The sequence below is a fragment of the Corapipo altera genome, unplaced genomic scaffold (genome assembly GCF_003945725.1).
Source record: "Corapipo altera isolate COAL_440 unplaced genomic scaffold, ASM394572v1 23, whole genome shotgun sequence".
In the NCBI taxonomy this organism is placed as follows: Eukaryota; Metazoa; Chordata; class Aves; order Passeriformes; family Pipridae; genus Corapipo; species Corapipo altera.
The window spans coordinates 17589957-17612717 of NW_020884878.1; the positions used below are offsets into that span (position 1 = coordinate 17589957).

At 45.2% G+C, this 22761-nt stretch overlaps 3 protein-coding genes across 4 annotated transcripts; 2 read left to right on the forward strand and 1 right to left on the reverse strand.

Moving 5' to 3' along the window:
- Positions 1 to 1404: 1404 nt before the first annotated feature.
- NOXRED1 (NADP dependent oxidoreductase domain containing 1) lies at positions 1405 to 4224 on the forward strand. The gene is given in 6 exon segments (XM_027637952.1): positions 1405 to 1420; positions 1512 to 1606; positions 1608 to 1706; positions 3177 to 3366; positions 3369 to 3453; positions 4053 to 4224. Coding segments are annotated over 6 exon segments (555 nt in total). The 3' UTR covers positions 4123 to 4224.
- Positions 4225 to 4474: 250 nt separating this feature from the next.
- SAMD15 (sterile alpha motif domain containing 15) lies at positions 4475 to 8887 on the reverse strand. Its single transcript, XM_027638055.1, has 3 exons — positions 8642 to 8887; positions 8237 to 8335; positions 4475 to 5923 (listed from the first exon to the last, which is right to left on the reverse strand). The coding sequence occupies exons 1-3, from the start codon at positions 8786 to 8788 to the stop codon at positions 5612 to 5614; spliced, it is 558 nt and encodes a 185-aa protein (XP_027493856.1). The 5' UTR covers positions 8789 to 8887; the 3' UTR covers positions 4475 to 5611.
- A 219-nt stretch (positions 8888 to 9106) lies between these two features.
- Positions 9107 to 17552, forward strand: TMED8 (transmembrane p24 trafficking protein family member 8). 2 transcript variants are annotated; one of them, XM_027638054.1, is made up of 7 exons: positions 9107 to 9210; positions 10209 to 10287; positions 12840 to 12969; positions 13897 to 14038; positions 14307 to 14428; positions 14555 to 14606; positions 15631 to 17552. In XM_027638054.1, the coding sequence occupies exons 1-7, from the start codon at positions 9132 to 9134 to the stop codon at positions 15846 to 15848; spliced, it is 822 nt and encodes a 273-aa protein (XP_027493855.1). In that variant the 5' UTR covers positions 9107 to 9131; the 3' UTR covers positions 15849 to 17552. The 2 variants fall into 2 exon arrangements, with proteins under 2 accessions (XP_027493855.1, XP_027493854.1); XM_027638053.1 differs by having other exon boundaries at positions 14307 to 14606.
- Positions 17553 to 22761: the final 5209 nt, after the last annotated feature.

Here is a 22761-nt window from a genome sequence, read left to right on the forward strand (position 1 = left end):
GGTCCCTTCATTCCTTCTCATCAGATACTTAGACACATTGATAAAATTTCCCCTGAGCCTTCTCCAGGTTCAACAACCCTAGCTCTTGGCCTCTCCTCATATGAGAGATCCTCTAATTCTGTAGACATTTTAGTGGCCCTTTGCTAGACTCTGTCCAATATCTCCATGTCTCTTTTGTACAGAGGAGCCCAGAACTGGACATGGCATTCTGGATTTAGAAAGCAAGGATTACCTTCCTTAACCTACTGGCAACATTCACCCTAAGACAACCTAGGATGCTGTAGACTAGGCTGAGGTTTGCTGCAAAGCTCTTACAAATGCTCCAGTCCGGGATGTTGCCTGGTTGTAGGAGTTGGAACAGTGTCACTGGTTGGGATTTATGTCAGGGAGCAACAGGAGAAGCTGAATATAGCCTTGTAGGTATCTGATGAAGCTATAAAATAAATTTTCACACCTGTATTCTCCAAGCATGAAGTGCTCCTGATGCTGAGCTGGGCTCTGTGCCCCAGTGTCCGTGTTTCCACCACGTGTCCTGAGAGCCTGGGTAAGTGCTCCCCAACCTGGGCCTGGAAGTGGGATTGCACTTACACGCACTTTAAGTACACTTTTCTCACAGCACTTCCAGCAGAACCCACTGTCTGCCAAACATCAGTTTAGTTGTTTGCTTTTTTTTTTACCAGTCCCAGCTGAGGGTGGTGGAGACATTAACACTGTCCTTTGAATGCTGGCTATTTTAATTTAGTCCACTCCATTCCTGTGGCTTTTCAGAATTCTCCTTGTTATTTACTAAGAACTTGGTCAGTGACTGAGACTCCAGGTTGTTAAACATTAACCTAGCAGAAACCATCTCCCCCACAGGGTGGTAGCGCTGAAACAGAAACATTGCTCTCCTTGTTTCATGGCTGCAGGGTCAGTTGTGACAAGCTTCAAGCTGGGCTATGAAGGCCCAGCCAGGAGAGGAGATCGGCCTGCAGCACTGCAGCAACTGCTTCCATACACACTGTCAGCTGCCCCACAAACTCTTAGATAAAACAAGACAAGTGGGGAGAATGGTCCTCTGGGGAGAATGGTCCTCCAGGGAGATGCTTGGAATAAAATCCTCTTTCTAATCATCTCAGGGAGATAGGAAACAGGGATTATTCAATAGCTTTTTATAGATCTTGAAAACTAGCCAGATCCCAAGGCTTGGCTACTTCAGCTTTAATTCAGCCCACATGAACTGGGCCAGGAAGCTGAGCTCTGTGCATGTTTGTCCCTGGCAGAGAGGCTGCCTGTTTTGTGTCATTCTGCTGCTACCCTTTGCCATGTAGGAACAGTGATGGGAAGCCACCAAAGTCCTCTATGCCACTGTGGGCAGGCAGACAGCAGTCCCAACCTCGAAGCAGTGGTTTGTGTTTCACCTGCATGTGGCAGAGCACAGGTAATCGTGCTTCCAGTGCCCAGAGGTGCTAGTCGGTCACCTCTGCTCTCTCTGTGGGCTCGAGTCCCTTTCTCCTTGCTAATCTCGGCAGTCCTGTGGGGGCAGAAGCTCACATGCTTTTACAACAGTGCTCAGCTGGTGTCCTGGGTGGACATTGCATTCCTCTGCTGTCTCTCATCAAACAGGGATGTCCACCTGCTCTGCCATTTGTCCTGTCATCCAGGAGCCCCGCATTGTGTACAGCTTTGACACCTCCATCCCTCTCTGCAGGAACTACACTGGTAATTAACATTCTATTTCATAGAATCATAGAATCACAGAATCAGCCAGGTTGGAAGGGACCTCCAAGATCATCAAGTCCAACCCTTGATCCACTACCGCCATGGTTACTAGACAATGGCACTGAGTGCCACATCCAGTCTCATCATAAAAACCTCCAGGGACAGAGAATCCACCACTTCCCTGGGCAGCCCATTCCAATGCCTAATTACCCTCTCTGTAAAGAATTTCTTCCTAATATCCAACCTAAACCTCCCCTGACACAGCTTAAGACCATGCCCTCTTGTATTGCTGATAGTTGCCTAGGAGAAGAGACCAACCCCCACCTGGCTACAACCTCCTCACAGGTAGCTGTAGAGAGTGATGAAGTTTCCCTTGAGCCTCTCCAGGCTGAACAACCCCAGCTCCCTCAGCCTCTCCTCATAGGACTTCTGCTCCAGTCCCTTCACCAGCCTTGTTGCTCTTCTCTGGACCTGCTCCAGCACCTCAATATCCTTCCTGAACTGAGGGGCCCAGAACTGGACACAGTACTCCAGGTGTGGCCTCACCAGCGCTGAGTACAGGAGAAGAATCACTTTCCTGGACCTGTTGGCCACACTGTTCCTGATCCGGGCCAGGATGCCATTGGCCTTCTTGGCCACCTGGGCACACTGCTGGCTCACGTTCAGCTTCTTGTCAATCCAAACTCCCAGGTCCCTCTCTGCCTGGCTGCTTCCAGCCACTCTGTCCCCAGCCTGTAGTGCTGCCTGGGGTTGTTGTGGCCAAAGTGGAGGACCTGGCACTGGCCTTGTTGAACTTCATCCTGTTGGAACCAGCCCAACTCTCCAGCCTGTCCAGGTCCCTCTGCGGAGCCCTCCTGCCTTCCAGCTGATTGACACTCACCCCCAACTTAGTGTTATCTGCAAATTTGCTGATGCTGGACTCAATCCCCTCATCTAAATCATCGATAAAGATATTAAACAGGACTGGACCCAACCCTGATCCCTTGGGGACACCACTAGTGACCAGCAGCCAACTGAATGCAGCCCCGTTCCCCACCACTCTCTGGGCCCGGCCCTCCAGCCAGTTCCTAACCCAGCACAGAGTGCCCCTGTCCAAGCCATGGGCTGCCAGCTTTTCCAGGAGTATGCTGTGGGAGATGGTGTCAAAGGCTGTGCTGAAGTCCAGGTAGACACATCCACAGCCTTCCCCTCTACCAGGTGGGTCACCTGATCATAAAAGGAGATCAGGTTGGTCAGACAGGACCTGCCCTTCCTAAACCCATGCTGGCTGGGTCTGATCCCTTGTCCATCCTGTAGGTGCTGTGTGACTCCATAACCTTGCCAGGCACTGAGGTCAGGCTGATGGGCCTGTAGTTTCCCGGGTCCTCCTTCTGGCTCTTTTTGTGGATTGGCGTGACATTCACCAACTTCCAATCATCTGGGACCTCCCCAGTGAGCTAGGACTGTTGGTAGATGATGGAGAGCTCTTCTGCCAGCTCCCTCATCACCCTTGGGTTTATCCTTCAAGGAAAACAAAAATCAATCCTGAATAGCTGGTGACCATTTTTTATGCAGCCCTGAACAGCAGCACGTGGCAGAACCTGCCTCACCAGAAGGCACTGAAACTACTCAGTGGCCTCAGTTTTCCTGAATGCTGCTCCGTGTGGGCAGAGCAGAAAACTTCCTGTTCAGGTTTGTGTGCAAGAGTTTTGTCAGCAAGAGTTTTGCCTCTTCGATGACTCAAGAGGAGAAAGTAAATGGTTTAATGCTGAGGTACTGCTTGTCCAGGCTTCCTCTTCGCTCTGAAACTTGCCTCATCCCACAGCTAAAACATGGGCTGTCTTATTGGGTTGGAAGATGCTGAACTCTGTGTTGCCCTTAGGACCACATACCTGCCAGGGAAGATTGTCTTAGATGATGTATTAGCAATAAAAGACCTGGACTGAGTTATTTTGTCCCTGTTTCCTGTTTGTTTACTTATCAGGGTTGTCTGAAGCCAATGAGCAGGACTGGGGCACCAGATGAAGAAAACAAAAATTCCTATGGGAATATCTAGAGAGGACAGTTCTTAGGGGTAATGAACTTATGGTAGTTCATGAACTAGGATATTTAGACAGGGGAACACTGCTTGAGGGAAATTACTCTTACTTGTGCAGGATTGTTCTAGAGCCATTAGGCTCAGTTTTGCTCCACTTGGCAGAGTAATGCCTGGAACATTTTATATTCAAGTCTTTGAGTCTGATTGTTTCTCAAAGGCCCAAGGAAGAGTCTTGCAGTCAGACATTGAAGAAAATCATTATTTGTCACCTTATTAACAAGCTGCTTTGGACTGCAGTTTTCTGCAAATGTTTTTATTTGTTTTCTCTTCCCAGAACCTTTTCCTGGTTTGACTTGACAGCTGTACCAATGAGAAAGTCTCTCTTTAGCCAGCTGCTAGAATAGAGAGAGCTCGTCCAGTGCCATCCCATCCTGGTGCTCTACTAGACAAGGCATCCTCTGGAGACTGGTCCACAAAGCAATGTGGGTAATCAGCACTAATTAGCTGTAGTGTGACACTGGATAACAAGTCTCCATGCTTCACAGCTGCTTCCAACATTTTCTCAGAAATTCCAGAGGAAACTGCTGAGTATGATTCCAAATTCTCATAAACCATAATGAAGCCCATGCAGAATGCTTTGCTGAGATCTCATCCCAGCCTCCTCATGGAACTAAGGGGTGTGAGAACCAGCACTGTTCGCTCTCGGACTTTTCAAACTATTCCAGGTAACAACCCTGTGTACACATTTTCTTCTACACGTTTCACTCTCTAGACTGTTCAACAAACCCACTTACCCCTGGCTGCTTGAGCTTTTCTCTTTTTTTTTGTCTGAATTTGCTTATTACATAGTCTTCCTGGCCTATGAACTGCTTCAGTTTCACTGTGTTTCTGTTGCAGCTTCAATAGAAAACTGAATTACAGAAAAAATTACATATATTTTGTAGTGACTACTGCTTTGGTGTAACAAACTAAACAGGATTGGGCCCAGTCTTTTTTTATCCTTTTATTTTTTTAATCCCCGTGGGGGATCTCAAAGAAGCCATTGAATCCTGGCAACATACTAATGATTTAGTCAGGAGCACTCTTTCTGTTGAGCCAGGCTTTAATTAGCACTTCTACTTCCTTGCTGGTAATAATGCACTCCACCCTCACCATCACAGACCATGTGATATATCATTCAAGGAAAAAGGAAGTAACTGGTCAATCTGCCCAAATCCACCCAGGAGAAAGCAAGCTTTATTCCCTAAATTCTCTGGTTCAGCTTACAGTATTCTCTCATGCTTCTTGCCACCAGCTATCGTGTTTCAGTACTGTTTACCATGATAAGACACTGCCTTCCCGGTTTTGCCTCACAGGAAATAATTTCTGTGGTGAGGCCAGGGACTAGTTGTGCACATTGCAACGAGGCCTCTCACTTAATTATGATGGCTGACAGCAGCTGTAGCCACATCTGTTATGCCTGTTATTGTATGTGCCATACATACAATAACATACACTTGGGCTTCAAAGTGAGCCCAGTCTGCCGGCACTAAAGACTGGGAGAAATCTACTCACTTGAGCATCTGGCAAGTTGTCGTCAATCACTTGTGGTTAAAATATGCATATGATTGTTTTTTGGTCTTTTTAATCAACTGTGAAGCAGAAGTGAAAGACAGACAGTGGTCTGACCTAGAGCTTCTGCTTCACTTGGTTCCTATAAGCAAATGAAGGATTGCAGGAAAGAGACAATGTGGGGATGTGTTTGGTCTAATCAAATGTCTAAGAGCTGCGGTGGCCTTTTCTATAATTGGGAAAAGGCAGAACTGCACCTCCTTGGACAATCTGCGAGGTAATAAGGGTCTAGTCTGCTGTTACTGCTGGGCTTCTTACAAGGTGGAAGTGCAGCCTGAGTCTCTAATTCTGCCTCTGGGTGTCCTGTGAGACGGGGAGAGCATCCGCTCCCACCTCGGTCTGGGATCCTTCCAAAGAAGGAACTGTATCCGCTTCCACTCTGGTCTGGGACTGTGGCAAAGGAGGAACTGTAGTATAGGACTCCAGTCCTGCTTTTTTGATAAACTCTGTGAAAGTGAGGGCATCTGCTTTCTTTCCTGTTTGGGACTTTCTCTCTAGGAAGAGACCCATGTTGTCTCTGTATGGGAGGGCAATGGGTCTGCTGAAGAGAGGCTCCTCAATCCCCAGCAACTCTCGCACATGTCGTGAAATTTCCTGAAATACAAGATAAAATGCCACAAATTCTCATTTCACAGGGCAACAGCTAAAACTATACATTCTGTGTCAGAGCAGCAGGAAAAAGAACTGAATTTCTGAATTTTGGAACAGTTTCACACTTGAAGTTGCAACATAAGAGGGATCTGAACCCATAAGCCCCATGTGACATTGTAAAAGCAGAGCAGATCCCTTTTTCTCCAGAATTACTGTGGAGGATGACATCACATCTGGTCTCTTAGTGGCATAAATATCTCCATTTTCCTCTTTGCACTTGAAGAACAAGCAAGTTATAGGTGAATGAGCTGCAATCTCTCCTGCTTATTTCAAAATCATTGCTGTTTGTTAAGTTATAAAGTCAACAGCAGAGTCTAAACACAAGAGTAAAAACTAATTAGCAGTAAGTCATATTGCTCATTAGGAAAATGGCTGTGTGAGCCAGCTAGACCTGGAACTGTCAGTGAACAGAGCCTTGCCATTATTTTTGAAGTCACTTCTGAGAATGTAACCATCTGATTCGACTGAAGCTTCAAAATACAATTCTCAAAGTTTTACTGATTTTTCATAGTATTTGCTCAAAATCTTCTCCCAACTTGGGCTTGACTCTGAAGAGTAGTACCCTACTTTGTGTGATAAACAAAGAACACCACACTGGTATCTTCAGTGGTTTTGATATACAAAATACCAATACAGTGGGGATAAAAACAGCAGTAATGTCACTTGTCCATGCTGCATTGCTTCCACATAATTAGCTGTGTAGTTCTCTACCAAATTGCCATTTCCCCTAAACTGCAAACAGTTTCTGTCTCACTGAGCTGATGCTATAACTTTTATTTCTATAGTAACTGTATCAGTTTCAACTGCTCACAGCCTTTAGTTTATATTTCTTGTTGGGAAGTGATGGCCTTAATGTTTCACCTGCTCTAGCGTACACTTCCTGAAAGACTCACAGGGCCACGTCCTGCAGAGCTCTGCATGCTTGGATTTCATCACAGAAAAGTTCTTTAAAACACAAATAACTAACAGGATAAGGCATAACCTTCAAGAACATCTAGGTTCCACTGAAGTCTGTGAGATGTTCCCAGTTTACTTGCAAGATTTGGAAAACATTACAGAGACAGTCTCATTTCCAAGCTTGCTGCACTATGCTGGCTATCACTTATCCTGAGGAATTTCACTTCCTACAGGAGGAAGGTTATAGCTGGTACCTTTAACCCATGGCTAAGTATTTCTCAACAGTTGCATTACCACCATACACAATCCCTATATCCCAATATGAGGCTGAGGCTTACAAAGGATATAAAGTTCTTGCCACCTTTGGTAAGCACAAATGACTATAAAGGTTCTATCTGCTTGTACCTGAAATATTCTTGAAGGGCTGCTGTCTGAAAACCTAAGTGTTGTAAATTGATGCTTTCCTCTCAAAGCAGCAGGCAAACTCATGGCTCTAGTCAGTCTTTTTGGTGGCATATATCGTTTCAAATAGTTTAGATTGTGCAGCCAGGCAGAACAGTAGTGAAATAGCATTTTGGTGCTTAAGAACAAATCAAACTGTGCTAATACTCTAGTCATTAGAGCATAAGGATTTTTCTCCCTTTCAGGTTATTTGAACTTCTACCTATGTCTTCTGGGGAAAGTAACATCAAATTATGATGCAAAACAGACAATTTGGCTCTGTAAATGCAGCCCCAAGTCCCTCTGAGGTTTCCATTAGGGAAGGGAAGAAGGCTTATGAAATTTAAGTCAACTTGTTGATTTTCTGAACCTTTAGGAAGCTCTGGAAGGCCATATTGTAACCCCCAAAGTCAGTTCTTAACCATCAGTGTCTGTTAAAAAAATATGCAGGTTTGAAAAGAAAATGTCCAAAACAAGGAAGTAAAAATGAGTGGCCTTTTTGCCGCTTGAGATCAGTGGCTCAACTGCTGCAGGTTAAATCTGACTAGATTTTCAGAAGTTCTACAAATGTGTAAGTGGAAAATTACTATAAAAAAATTCCGAGTGGTATCTAAAAAAGGTCTGTGCATCTTGCTAAGCAGTTTTATGAGCCCAGGGGAACAACATAGGCTTAAAGAAAGGTCAAGTACTCCTGGTGCACTTCTGGTGCCCCAGCTGCAGCCAGTTAAAGATCTGTACTTGAAAAGACTCTAAAATGTGACTGTTTGGCTGAACAAGTTTGGTTGTCCAGTTCCAGGCTCATTCTTTGAATCCACGATCTGCCTGGCAGGCAGGTCATGGCCCAGCCTGCTTCTCAGCGATAAGGGTCAGCGAGGGGAGGCAGGGGGCTGAGGGAGCCCCGGGACCCGCCAGGCGCACCTGCATGTGGCCGAAGTCCGTGACGCCCATGGCGGGCAGGTTGGAGCAGTTGGCGAGGATGAGGCGACGGCCGGTGATGCCGTTGGCCCTGAAGCATTCCTGGGCAGGGGAGCGGAGGGAGAGGCGGGTCGCCCTCTGCCACTGCCGCCCCTCTTGCCGCTCACACACACGCTCGCACACGCACACATACACACACGCACACACATACACACGCACACACACACACACACACACACACACACACGCACACACACACACACGCACACACACGCACACGCACACACACGCACACGCACACACACGCACACACACACACACACGCACACACACACACACACGCACACACACACACAGAGCTCAGGGCCATCGGTGCAGGGGGCGCTCAAGGCGGGGGCAGCCCCGCACCTCGTACTGGGGGAAGCCAAGGTGTGCCACCCACTCCGCCACCTCCTCGGCACTCCAGGTCAAGAAGGGGCAGGTGGACCGCGGCACTCCCGCGCCCTGGAGCTTGGGCTCAGGCTCCCGCCCCTCGGGCCCCGGGCGCGGCTCCATCAGTATCAGGCTCCAGGCCGCTCCGGCGTCTTTCCGGGATCCGTTACCATGGTAACCGCCACTTTCCGGAGGCGCACCTCGTTCTCCCTTCCGCCACCCCCTCCGCGCTGTCAGCCTGCAACGCCGCCCGCGCCCCACGGCTCTGCAGAACTAGATGCTGATTGGCTGCGTTGCCGAGGGGGGAGGCTGAGGGATGAGCACCAAGGCGCCACCATCTCCCTCCTGCCGGGATCACACTCCCCCGCTCGGGTGTTTCCGCCGCCCCGCTCGGGTGTTTCCGCCGGGCCGGCCGCCGCGGTTCGGCCCCGCTCGGGTGATTCCGCCGTCCCGCCGAGCCGTGCCTATGTCGGCCGCGCTCTCCGCCGCCGCCGGCTCCCGCTTCGAGCCCCCGGGCGGCGGCACCGCGTCCCGGGGCCCCGCAGGTACGGGCTGGGTAGGGGAAGGGGCAGCCTGCCGGCGCGTATTTTAGCTTTGGCCTTACGGGGAGGGTGGAAAGCAAACTCCCTCGTTTCTCGCGGAGAAGCCGAATTTCCGCGCTGGCAGATCTCTCGGATGGCTCTGTGGTCTCCGGGCGTACCTGGACTGCCGAGCTCACCTGCTCCCCCGCCGGCACACCTGTGCTCGGGCGCCTGGGTCTGCAGCTGGAGTTCCTGGCGTTTGCCCCCTGCGGGGGGAAGAGCGAGGATTGATGGAGGTTTGTGCCTTCCCCGGCGAAACAGACCCCGTCCCGCCTGAGCCGGGCTGCCCCCGCCGTGCGGTCTCTGCCGCGGGCGCGGGGCCCCGGGCTAGAGGTGCCTCCCAGCTCCAGCCGGCTCTTGGGAAGGGCCAGCGGCTCCAAGGGGCATCATCGGCGACCTGCGACAGCTGGAACTTGTCCGTGCCCGGCTCGCTGCCTTAATGCAATCGGGCAGAAGGGCCGTGGAGCGTGTACCGCAGTCGTGTGGGGACAGAGCTTTCCCCGAGTTCAGGAGACTCGGGGGAGATCAAGAGCCATCTTTATAGACAGCCCTTTTAGCAGGGGCCTGGGAATTTCCATCTCGTCAGTGCCCTGTGGGAACCACTGCATGTTTGCTTTTTCGAGGGCTTTGTCAGCTCAGTTTTACGTGATGAAATTTGGCTTTGTTATGTCCTTCTTAAAGCTTGGATTGGTGGTTTCTGAGTGAATCCTGCTTCTGAGAATAGGTCTGTACCAAAAACATGCATAGGTTTTTGTTCACCCTTTCCTAGGGTTGAGGCAATTAAAAATCTTTGTTCTGCAAGGTGCTAGATACAGCTTATAACACGAAAAACTGGTTGGCACAGCTCTTTGTTCCACAGCTGTGGACATTTGAGTGCTGGCTGCAGTTTTTCCTCTTGTCAGTGTATTATAAACATGAAACATTTATTTCACCTTCTCTTCTTATATTCTCTTTGTTGTTAGAAAATGAAGACTCAGCCCAAAAGACAGAGCCTGCAGATCAGCTAGTTGATTCTTTGGAGTCCAGTACTTCGCAGAGCGGGTAGGAAAATTCTTGTGTGTTGTGGCCCACATGCATGACAGTCTGTTTCACCCCTGTGACCTCTTCTGTGTGGCAATTTGTTCTGTGCAGGTAAAAGGAAGGGACTGGAGATTGAATTGTCTGCTTTGGGACAGTAAATACTGGAATGAGCATGGGAGGGCCTGTTCTTACAGGCTTTGAGGTTGTTTTAAAGCTTATGAGGTGTAGTTCATGGCTCAGCTATTCAAATCAGAGAGTCATTCAGTGCAAAAAGAACCCTGCAAGGTTTTGTAGTCCATTGTAAGAGCTAATAAACTTTCAGTGGAAAATTTTCAGTGTTCCATCTGAAGGATATTTTAGTAATTGAGCATTCCCACTGTCTAATTCCGATGGAGGCTGAGCAAGAAAACACCTTTTACTGTTTTCTTGACAATATTTTGGCTTTTTTCTTCATCCTTTGTTTTCTGTGTCATGCCATTAATGCTGCCTGTCAACCCTGTTGTCAGATGTTTGGCTTGTTGGTATCTGTTGGGCATGTGGTGCTTGTGGCCAAGTAATTTCACTGGTTACAAGCACATATGCAGTGAAGTTTCATTTGCCCTTATACATTCAATGCACAGGATACGGTTTCAAAAATGTATGAATTAATTACAGTGAGTAAACCACATCTTCACTGAGAAATACGGAAATAAATCCAGGAAAGAAAAACTACAACAAACTACCCTACTTACTAAGGGAGCAGTTTGATGTCATCTTGGCTTGATGCTGATGACCTATGTATCAGCCTTCTTGACTCTAAATTCCATCTCCCTATAATATCCTCTGTTTTTCTTTTAAGAGATCAATACAGACCATGAGCAAAGTGGCCCTAGTAGATGATGGATACCTGTGGAAGTTACCTAACAAAGTTGTCTTAAGTTAGATTTCCTTTGAAAGGGATGGAGATGATCCAGAAGGGTTGTGTGAGGAGGAATCAGCTGAACTCTATCTTTGTAAGTCTGCCTGTAAAGCCTGTGTAGCCCTTCCTAATCTTTCAATGAGACTCTGAGGTATCCGTGTTGTCCAGAGGAAAAAATTCCAAAGCTGTTAGCTCCTATGTTGAGGGAGATGTGTGCATCTATGGTAGCAAGTGACCAAATAGCCCTTCTAGGTGAGTCCACACAACTGCTAAACTAAGGGGCAAATAGGCTGGAAAATGATGGCGTAGAAGTCTAAGAATTCTTATTTTAAAAAATTATTCTCTCCCAAGTGTTCCTTCTTTTCTTATCTTGTTCATCTGCTGCCATTTTCTGATCCTGAAATTCAGCTCATTTGAATTGTACTTACAGACCTTCTGGTCTATCGTGCCAGTTCTAGGAGAGGAAATCACACTGTTGAGAGAATTTAAATAAAAAATGGCTATGTTTCTGTACTGCCATGGGAGTAAAGATTTGGAAACAAGAGCCACATTTACCCTGTTCAAGTATTCTCTGTGGATTCAGGAAGGAATATATCTGAACTGTGTTTTTGTTTTGGTTTGGTTTTTTTTTAACTATTCCAAACTATACTGATAGTTTTCTTTCTTGCTAATGACAGTATTTCTCATTTCTGAAAGAAGACATTTGAGGAAATGCATATATTTTCCATTACTGCTGTGTTCTCAAGTTTCTGATCTTTTAGACTAAAGCAGTTGACATTGGTTTTATAGTGCTATGAGAAGGCGTTGTTTTTCAAAAGGGCAGCTGTTTCTATTTGTATTTAATACTAGGTTGCTTCTCATGTAAGTTTCACGTATATAATGAGAGTGTTACAGAGGACAGACACTGCTGGCATCCATCTGAGTTCATTTGGGATGATAAGTCTTTCCCATTGAAAAAATGCACCATTTTTTCAATATAATTTAGAACAAAGTCCTCAACTGAGAATAAATGCAAAAGATGTTTCCTTTCTTGCCCATTCTTTTCCTGCTACACATGACCTATTGTTACAGTGCAGTACTTGGACCTCTTTGCTATTACTGTGCTGCCATTGTATGTCTTACAGCTTCCTTGTCTGTGGGAAGTGTATTTGAATATGGCAGAGACACCTGGGTGCTCCCTGTATCTGTTGGGCTTGTTATTGGAAAGGCATAATGGGCTACTTAAATATATGGCATTCTCAGGATGGCTGTCAAAACTGTTTTGAGTTCTTTCATTGATCAGATGACCTCTGATGGAGTATGCAGATGTCATGCAGTAGCTGACACAAAAGAAGTTGTCCCTTCTTGGGCAGAAAAGTTGGCGCTGATGTCTGCCCTTAGTACAGTGTTGGTGAGCTAGCATGCTGTGGGGTGAGTGCAGTGAATTTCTGCAATTTAAAGGACAGTAAATAAGGAGTATTCCACTGAAGTTGCTCTCTCTGGCTCACATGGAAGATAGTCACGCAGAGATGGCAGGACTGGGGTGTTAAGGGTTCTTCGTGCAGTTGGCAGGTGGTGACCACAGAGGCTTATTCTCTTCAGTTCATTTTAATTAGAGTTCCAGAGCAGAGTGATTCCTCTGCTGACAGTGCCCTGGGTGCAAGTAGTGAATTGTAGTGCTCTCTTTCTCTGAAAGGTCACAGATTGGGTCACACCTGAGTGCGGGAACGACAGAGGATTCGAAGGAAGAAGCTGACACTTTGGAGGACCAGGAAGTGGCTGAACTAGAAGAGAAGCTGCCTGACAAAATCCATTCCCTCAAAAAGGTAGGTGGATGTTTCTTATGTCTGAAAGCAAGGACAGAGGCGCAGTGAGAGTTTTCCCACCCTACTTTGGTGCTTAAGGCTATGGGACTGAGGCTCTAAGGGTTATGTTAAGGTAAAAGTAGTATTGACATAGATTCAGTTACATTTTTTTTCTATACGTTAGTGGGGAAGTAAATGTTATAAGTCTGATTTGCAAAATCCATCTCGTGTGTTTGGCTGCTCCTCGCTTCCTTACAGTTTTTTACTCTATAAGGCTGCTAGGTAATTTTCACCTTCTGCCTCTTGTCTGGTGCTTCTTGGAATTCCCTTCTTGCAGATTTATGGAAGAGGAAACTGAAAGTCTTTTGTTTTTTCTTGCGAGCAGCCAGTTTGTTTGCATTACAGATAGAGTCAGGAAAACTTGTGCAAATGACACCCAGCTCAGGACCTGTGAGTTTGCATATATGAGGAGAGAGGCCTAGTAAACTAGATGGACTCTCAGATGCAGCGATGACAGTTTCATTGTGGCTGTAGTCTAGGTGCACACAGAGCTGAAAAGCTCTCCCTAGAGAGATTGTGTCTTAAGAATTCTTTCCAAGAGTAGTCAGCAAAATCTATAGGGCTGTTGCTTTGTTGAGGATGACAATTAACTCTGAAGCAGATGCAAAGATGTGCCTGCCCGAGGATTCCCAGGGAGGTCAAGGGGTGTGTAATTTGTGAGACTAATGCAGTATTTGACTTCAAAGTTCATGACTTTGGTGCTGTGGGGGAAACAATGCCTAGAGATGTCTTGGAGCCAGCCAGTTCTTTTACACTAACAGAAGCTTCTGCATGTCTGACTTGGTTTCATAAAGATGCCTGAATTACTAATGAGTTGTTTCAAATCCAACCAGAGACTTTTTAACTCGGATGGTGTTTGTGACAATGTTTCTTATGTGTTTTGTGCAGGAAGCTGGTGTTTGGGTAACCAACTACCATGTACCTCAGGGAGTAGGGGATATAGTCATGATTCAGTCAGATCACACTGGTGCTGTAGATATCCTCTCGGCTGAGCTGGAGACTGCAGACCTCCTTGGGGAGCAGAGGAAAGGTGAGTCCTGAACGCAAAACATTTGTTTGGGTAATTTTTTAAGCAGCTACCCTGGCTAGAGAAGAGCAGAGACTGTCCTGGAAACACTTCTAATTCCTGCTGGAAATTTGGGCTCCTGGCTAGCAAGTGGAAAAACTTCACATCCAGGGCTTTTGGGAGCAGACCCCAGAATGCAAAGGCCTTATCAGAAATAGCTTCACTGTTTTCAGATAACAGTTTGTCAGTAGTGAAAAGACAGGTGAGCCTGTGATCTTTTCCCTTGTTTCAGCTCAGCCTCCCCCTCTTGCTGCACCCACCATGTGGACCACTGAGAAGATGAAGGAATTCAAAGCCAAGATGGGAAAGGAGAAGAATGGCCGGATGGTGGTGAAGCGAGGCGAAGTGGTGACAGTCCGTGTGCCAACCCACCCTGATGGGAAATGCATTTGCTGGGAGTTTGCTACAGATGACTATGACATTGGGTTTGGAGTCTATTTTGACTGGACCACGGTTACTAACACAGCCATTACTGTTCAGGTCAGTGAATCCAGCGATGAAGAGGATGAAGAGGAAGATGAGGAAATTGAAGGTTAGTGCATATCTTATAAAGGTTAATTTGTGGTGCTTATTGCTATGCTGCTGAGAGTGTCTGTCAGATGCTATAATTTCCATCTACTTTGTTTACTCAAACCATTTGCTATCTCTGCAGCCTTTTGGGTTCTTGGTTAGACTGTGATAAGAAAGCCCTTCCTGCTTCAGCATATATCAGTGGGTGTTCTCTCCAAAAGCATTCTTAAAATTGAGCACATTGAAAAATAAAATCAAAATTCACTCAGTCAGGTTCTTGCTGATAAAAAGATTAAAGTCTCAAATTTTACCCTGACTGTTTTTCTTAGACTCTCGGACTGAGAAATTTTTGGTGGAGTGGAGGCAAAAAGATTTTATTTCTGGGTTGGTTTCTTTTGGTTGGTTGGTTGTTGGTTTTTTGTTGTTTTCTTTTTTTTCCTCTGGTACATCAGTAGCTCCTTCTGACTGCATTTGAAAGCATTGCTACCCATGTCTTTGTACTTGTGAAACACACAGCAATGTTGCCTGTTTTGTGCCTTCAGTCTATGTGTGACCAGTGTAGCTGTGGGGTTAGCGTCTGAATTTTGCAGGCCATCCAAAGAGGGGTAGGTTCTCGTATGAGGAATCCTCTTGGAGAAGTGAACTGAGGACATAAACCCAATGAGGTTGTAGATAAGAGCTTACCCCACCTTTCTTCTGCTTCAGGGCTGTATCGCTGGATTGCTGTTATGTGTATAAAAGCAGTGAGGTGTCTAAAATGTAAGTTCAGGGAGAGGAGACCGGGCTGGCAGGCAAGTGAATACTCTCCCATCAGTATTCCCAAAAGAACTGCTTCTTAGTATGTCCTTTGTTATGATAAGGAAGACTGGACTTTGTGGGAATTATTTGCAGAAAGGTCAGAGGAGACGCTGTAGGTAATGCTGTCATAGTTAGCCTTCCGTATGGCTGCATGTCTGTGCTGCATTCCAGCCTTGTTGGTCTTTTTCTGGGCAGCCTAGTGGCTTAACAGGTTCTGGCCTACTTACTTATCTCCTCTCTCCATTCAGGACTCTCCCCTGCTGGTGATGTGGAAAGGGGCTCCAAAAGCTATCTGCGGAACCGCTATGGAGAGATCGTGCCTGTGTATCGGAGGAACAGCCATCAGGAGGTGCAGGCAGGCAGCCATGAGTACCCAGGCGAGGGCATCTACCTGCTCAAATTTGATAACTCATACTCTCTCCTCCGCAATAAGACTCTGTTCTTTCATGTCTATTACATGAGCTGAAGAAAAGGGAAGGGGCAGGGATGGCAGGCAGGTAATGGTGAGTGTAGCAGGCTGCCACCCAGCCCTGGTACCGCCTGATGGGCACTGCTATGCGTCAGAACCAAGGCACAATTATTATGGCTCTTCTTCAGACATGAACTGGTTTCTTTCCACACCCTTCTTCCCCACTGTCCCAGGGGAGAAAGGTAGTTGTGACTGCCTGGTTGTTCCCAGGCATCTGCTCTTTCTCTAAGTGTTTGGGAGGCCTGCTCTGTGCAGGCATCAGGCTGGGCCCTTACATCACAGCTGGTAATTGCCCAGGAGCCAGGTTCAGATGGCCATGGTTCTGATCTTTTGTGCTGGTACAAAATGAAGTGAAAATAATCTGTTACTATTTTGTGAATAACTTTTCCAACTCTTCTGCTGCATCTGCATCACTAGAGGGCAGCTGTCAGTTGCAATGAGCCAAAAGCACAGCTGGCTTGTCACCTAGCCAGGGTAACCTACCACCACTACAGTCACCAGCAGTCAGTGCTTCCTTCACTCACACAAGTGGGGGTGCAGCTGGCCAGCAGCTCCAGTGGCTTGGCAGTGCTACAAAAGGTGGACCCCAAATGGCAGTCAGAACTTTTGTTTGAACATGGTGCACACCTAGTAGTCAGTAAGAGGGTTTTACTACAGATTAAGAATTGGATGTTATATTTGTTAATTGTAGGGATGTGTAGGTGATTAAAACTTCAGTGACTACCAAAAGTTTTTTCTCTAATCCAAATGTGAAGCAGAATAAATACGAAGTGGTTGGAATACAACCAATAAATATACAGGAAATGTTTCTTAGTAGCAGCATGTTGGTTCACTGGTATTACAACCATATGTAGCAAGGTTCCCCAGAGAAATGTAGCTTGTCAGCTGCTATTGCTATTGCAAAGGTATTGTTAGGAAGTTCCTTGGCATGTTTTGGTGACTCATGATGGTACTAGTGATCACTTTCTGCTCAAGTAGTGGCAGAATTGAACAAGGAAGAAGTTAAATCCATCAGTGATGAATTTTAAAATATGTTTATCAGTAACTGTTGTTTATTTTAATACTTTTAACATGAAATCATTCTCTTTTCTAAGAATACTGCTGTATTTAATTTTGATACCTCTTTGAAGAGACACAAAATGGCTGTTTGTGTGGTAATACTAGTAGAGTTCTGAGTTTTATTTTTAAATTGTCCAGGTAAAGCACCTTTACTTGGTCCATTCCTTCTATTGAGAGGGAATGATGGACAAAATTATTTTGGGGTAATTAAAGCCAAAGATTTTGCTCTCGTAGGAGGGCTGCATATTTCCTATGAAGCGTATATTGTAATGCTGTGCAATTTGCTCCATATTCAAGCTTGGTCTTTTAATTGTCTGTATTTACTTATTCACTGCCCCAGAGCACTTATTAGGTCAAAATGGTAAAAGAAACAATCAGACTACAGTAGAGCAGCCCAAGCTGAGAGGAGAAGGAGTAGTAATGCAAAGAGCCACTGTGGTCCAAGCAGTGCTTTCTCAGTGAGCAGGCATGGAGCAGAGTTGATCAGGGTAAGGAGAAGAGTTGTTGCTACTTTGGGCCCTGAGATGAGCAGAAAACAGCCACCTCTCAAAAGAGAGAGCGTGTGCTCCTGGGTGGGGGGGAGCTGCAAAACTGCCTTACGTAAGCATGGCAAGCACAGGACAATCTTGCAAGGAGACAGAACAATAGGGCTTGGTATCTGTCAGAGCAAAATGTTCTTTCATTCAGCAGCTTGGAGAGGGCTATTCCTTCCTTTAGCCTCTCTTGGATGAAATGAAGGACCATCCTGTGGCCTTTGTACAGCACTTGAATCATGCCTGAGCAACTTAGGTAAGGTGTTCTTTTTTTTTTTTTTTTTTCATCTTTGTCTATCAAGTTCCTAGATGTTACAGATGGAGTGATGCTCTTCACTTGTAACAGAAAAGTAGCAGTATGTTTGTTGATATAAACCAGTGATTTAACACCATTTGATCGTTTGTGTTTTGTGTATATAGACTGGGGAATGAGAGGCTGGAGAGCAGCACTGCAGAAAGGGACCTGTGGGTCCTGGTTGATAACAAATTGAATATGAGTCAGCAGTCCCCTGACAGCCAGGAGGGCCAACCGTGTCCTGAGGGGCATCAGGCAAAGCATCACCAGCCGGTCGAGGGAGGGGGTTGTCCTGCTCTGCTCTGCACTGGGGCGACCTCACCTTGAGTATTGTGTGCAGTTTTGGGCACTGCAATATAAGAAAGACATTAAGCTCTTAAAGAGCGTCCAGAGGAGGGCAGTGGAGATGGTGAAGGGTCCTGAGGGGAAGCCGTATGAGGAGCAGCTGTTCAGCCTGGAGCAGACCTCATTGAGGTCTTCAGTCTCCTCACGAGGGGAAGCAGGGGGGCAGGTACCCATCTGTTCACTCTCATGACTGAAGACAGGACTAGATGAAATGGCATGAAGCTGATTTAGGGGAGGTTTAGGTTGGATATTGGGAAAAGGTTTTTCACCTGAAGGGTTGTTGAGTACTGGAACAGGTTCCCCAGGGAAGTCACAGCACCAAGCCTGTCTGAGTTCAAGAAGTGTTTGGACAACGCTCTCAGGCACATGGTGTGATTCTTGGTGTGTCCTGCATAGGCCCAGGAATTGCACTTGATGATCTTGACGGGTCCCTTCCAACTCACCATATTCTGTGATTCTATGAACCTTTTATACTGAGTCACTGGAAAATACCATAAAAACTGTTTATGATCACACAGAGAACACTATGGGCCAATGCCAGGAGAAACACTGCACATAAAATACAGCAGTTGATCATGTCCCAGAGCAACAAGATCAGCCACATACATGTGTGCTCAATATTGCCAGAGTACTTATGGTCTGTTCTGCAGGCTCTTGGTGGTGTTGAAACTCAATGGTGAAACTGTGTAGGACTGTTAGAGGAAATAAAAAACGATAGTTACATTTTCATAGAGAATTCACTGGGTTGTTCCTTACAATATTTTCTACTTTTTTTATTTGGAAAAAATAAGTTCATCATTCAATACCTGTCATGGAACTCTTTTTGTAAAAGTGGGTACAACCTTAAGTCAATCTGTGAACCCCAAATTCTCACAAGTTTATGGAATTTTACTTAGTTCCACCACTTAAAACGACTGCCTCAGGTAGAATCTTCCAGTAGAGGAGCAGATTAATAATTTTCTTCAAATAGATGATAGGAAGTAAAAAATATCAACAGCATGAGAACAGCAAGTTTATTTAGTAAGGCCTTTAAAAACAGAAGCCAGTCTCTGAAAATACAGTCACAGTGCTGGAATTAACTGTGCCAAGTTGTCAGAAGATGGGACTATACTTCTTTTCCAGCTTCAGTGAGTTTTAGGAGAAAGAGGGAAAAGGGCCTGGACCCTCAAATCTTACAAATTATGGTCTCTCTCCATCAGATACACACTGTAACATTAGCTGATGAAGCAGAAAAAGCTGAGGAAGTACCATAATTCACATTCAGACAGAAATTTCAAAAATTCTGAAAAACTCCAGGTTCTTTAGGCCTTTAGATGGCCTAAATTTAAATAACTTGTTTTAAGAAGTGAGATTTTTTTTTTCATGGGCTGTTTTATAAAAGGAATAAACACTTTATTAAAAGTTTATTGAAATGGTAATTGCTAATAAAATCTGAATTACCAAAACCTCTAGAAGCACTATAAATACAGGAACACTTTCATTGTATTTTTGCACAACTGTTCCTACCAATATAGTTAGCTAAGAAATGCAGAGGTGTCAGCCAAGTGATATGAACATAGGGTCCATCCACATGGGATCCACCTGCACTGGGATCCATCCACACAGAAGGATGGGGCAAGACTATTTTCAAGAGCATGCAGTGACAGGACAAGGGGGAGTGGGTTCAAAATGAAAGAGCTTAAGCTTAGATTAGATATTGGGAAAAATTTTTTACTGTGAGCAGGTTGCCCAGGGAAGCTCTGGATGCCCCATCCCCAGAGGTGTTCATGGCCAGGTTGGATTGGGCTCTGAGCAATCTAGTCTAGCTGAAATTGTCTCTGCCCGTGGCAGGGCAGTTGGAACTAGATGATCTTCAAGGTTCCCTCCCAACCCAAACTTCTATGATTCTGTAAGTAAATGTGACAATACTTTAACAAGATTTGATGGCAAGGTATACTTAATTGTATACTGCATAGAGGACAGGGTCAGACAAAACTGTCAAGGAGACCTTCTGCTGAGTCATAAGGTTCAGAAAGGACCCCCTTGCTTTTTAAACTCCTTTCTTGAGGTTGTGGCTGGATCCAGACTTAGTCCCTGACTTGGCCAGCCATCTACATCTAAAGGATTTTATTTGCACAGTCAATCCTGTATCTCAGCTAAGATTTAAAAGTTTAGCATGCTATTAAGCACAATTACAGCAAGGAATCTCTCATCATCGAGTAGTTAACCCTAAGAGGCATCCCTACTCAGGTGGAGATCCTGGTGCACAGCCTACTCCCTAAATGAGTTCACTTTTATCCCCACTGCTTATACCCTTCCTTCTTATCCCACTACCCCTACTAAAGCCACTCTACAGAGGATTTATCACAAGGTGCCTTAGGAACAAGGAGCATGTCTGAAATCAGATTCATAGGTGTCATTAATCCAAGGGACTTCTTCTCATTTCTCTGCCCATTTGAGTAGCAGAGGGACACTTCCTAAGATCAGGCAAGAAGAACCCCTGTGGGCTGATCCTGGAGATCTAAGCTGTCCATAGATTGCATTGTTGCTCTAAGATGAGTATACAATGGTATTTGTGTTTCCTGGCGCCATATGTTCTTTGCCTTTTAAAATCATATGCTACTGTCAGATATCTAGGAACACCAGAGGACTACTCCTTTTGATATGCTGATGCTAAATTCAAGGACCAGAGGAACACTAGACAGACATAGAAGAATGTTCCTTGTGGCCATTCCTCATTTTCTCTGAAAGAAAATTATGTCGGAATCCAGTGTTGTGAGTGGTGTGTGCTTATACGTATTGAGGCTGGATAAAAGACCAAAGCAACAAAGTTGGTTTTTTTGGTTTGTTTGTTTGTTTGTTTTTTTCCTTCTACAAGTGTGAAAGAAAAGACTGTTTCTCTCTTTTTCATATCTGGGGAAATATTTGATATGACAATGTCATGTAGATGATGTAGACAAATGAGAACTTCCCAACTGGCAGAATGAAAAACTGGGAGCTGATTGTGTTAAATACATTGGCTAATTAGACTATAAAAGAAGCCAAGAGTTTAGCAGGAGTCAAAGTGCTACGTCATTTATTTAAATAAATTGATTTGCAGTAAATACCAACTAAATAAAGTTTCAGAAGGTTCATAAAACTGCAGAATTCAAATGTATATTGCAAGGAAGAGAATTTTCTGTGGGAATATTTCACATTTGCCTGGAAAGTGTCTCTGGCTACTTCTTCTGAACCAATGGTGCTGTTGCAGCTGAAGATATAACATCAGTCCAGGTGGGTGGTGGATCTGACTCCCCTTGGCTTTTCTACATTCCATTCTGGATTTTACATGTTGATTTCTCAGAAGCATCATACAAGAAATATACCCTTTATTGGGCAGGGGGAGAGGAATAATTCTGTAATCCATCAGTGAGGGTTATCTGCTTTAAGCCCATCTGGACTGGTGAGTCAAGTCCCTTGGGCAAGAAGTAGAATGCCAGCCACAAAGGCAAAGGACCAGAGCTAAGGAGGCCTTGCCAAGTACTGACCTTGAAGTTTAGGAGCTACGTTTGGAAATTATAAATAGCTGGAGATGGTTTCCTTGCAACTTCCAGGATGCCTTGGTGACTGCCCTCCTCAGAGGGTAGCAGGCTGCCCTCCAGTCACAGCTCCAAGCCTCTACCATAGTCCTTCAATGGGGAGCATCTTGTAGCTGGTCATACCTTTTTCAGACCTCCGTTCTTGTGAACTGTAATGGCTGTCTGTCAGTTCTTATCTATGTGATGCGAATATTTTTGATGTCCTGTGATTTCAAAATTGAGTGCTAACCAGTTGGTTTTCATGGGCTCCCAAGGTGTGAGTTTTAAATAGAGAAGAGGGTATTTTAACACAGTGTGGCCTCTTGCCAAAGGGCATATATGAAGACTATATTTATAGTGTGCTTTCCTTCTACACTTGGTTTGTATTGTTTATATTTGATGTGTTGTGCTTGATTTGTAATAATATATTGAAACTTATTCCCTTTAAATAAACTTTTCACTATGCAACCAAGAACTTTGTCTTCTGTTTAAAGCAAGTGAATATCTTGATTTGAGAAACTGAACTACAGACTTTCCAATAAAACAAGAATACAATTAAACTTGGTTTTATGAGCAAAGAAGAGGCAAATACTCAAAATGTACTTTGTGGTGTACTGGACATTTTGGTTGCAAATGGATAGGAAAATGGTCTGTTGTCAGCTGATGATGGTGGCTTCAGCCAGGAATTTTTTCATCCTGTTAAAATGACTTGCTGGGATATTTTTCATGTAAATCTTCAAATTCTCTGCAATGCTTGCGATTGTACTGAATGCTTGAAGAATTGTAGAGGAAAAGCAAGTAGCCAAGCTCATATAGTCGGCACAGCTACAGTTTGAATATTTTACCCTCTAGTGCTTCATACTGGTACTTGTCATCTCCGTTTGCAGAGATCCCCTACAGGTAGCTCTTCAGCTTTCAATCTGAAGAGCTAAAAACATCTCTTCAGTTACCAGATCCACATTGAGTTGTCTAGACGAAAGTGTTTGCCCTTCATAGCTACTCACAGCTGCTTTGCTCATCAACTTTATCATACTACAAAGATTATATTTACATATACTGAAGGAAGCATTTGCTGGTCAAAATGAGGAATGATTCCTGCAGCTACAGTAGTCCTTTCTCACTTATCTCATTATGAAGTTTGG

What these genes read in the sequence shown, in the direction of transcription:
- SAMD15 (XM_027638055.1), bottom strand. Translation starts at nt 8,788, where the DNA reads ATGGAGCCGCGCCCGGGGCCCGAGGGGCGGGAGCCTGAGCCCAAGCTC. An exon ending in TTGGCTTCCCCCAGTACGAG is followed by an intron (nt 8,336 to 8,641) that starts GTGCGGGGCTGC and finishes TCCCCTGCCCAG; the next exon opens with GAATGCTTCAGGGCCAACGG. An exon ending in CGGACTTCGGCCACATGCAG is followed by an intron (nt 5,924 to 8,236) that starts GTGCGCCTGGCG and finishes CTTGTATTTCAG; the next exon opens with GAAATTTCACGACATGTGCG.
- TMED8 (XM_027638053.1), top strand. Translation starts at nt 9,132, where the DNA reads ATGTCGGCCGCGCTCTCCGCCGCCGCCGGCTCCCGCTTCGAGCCCCCG. An exon ending in AAATCCATTCCCTCAAAAAG is followed by an intron (nt 12,970 to 13,896) that starts GTAGGTGGATGT and finishes TGTTTTGTGCAG; the next exon opens with GAAGCTGGTGTTTGGGTAAC. An exon ending in GGAAGATGAGGAAATTGAAG is followed by an intron (nt 14,607 to 15,630) that starts GTTAGTGCATAT and finishes CTCTCCATTCAG; the next exon opens with GACTCTCCCCTGCTGGTGAT.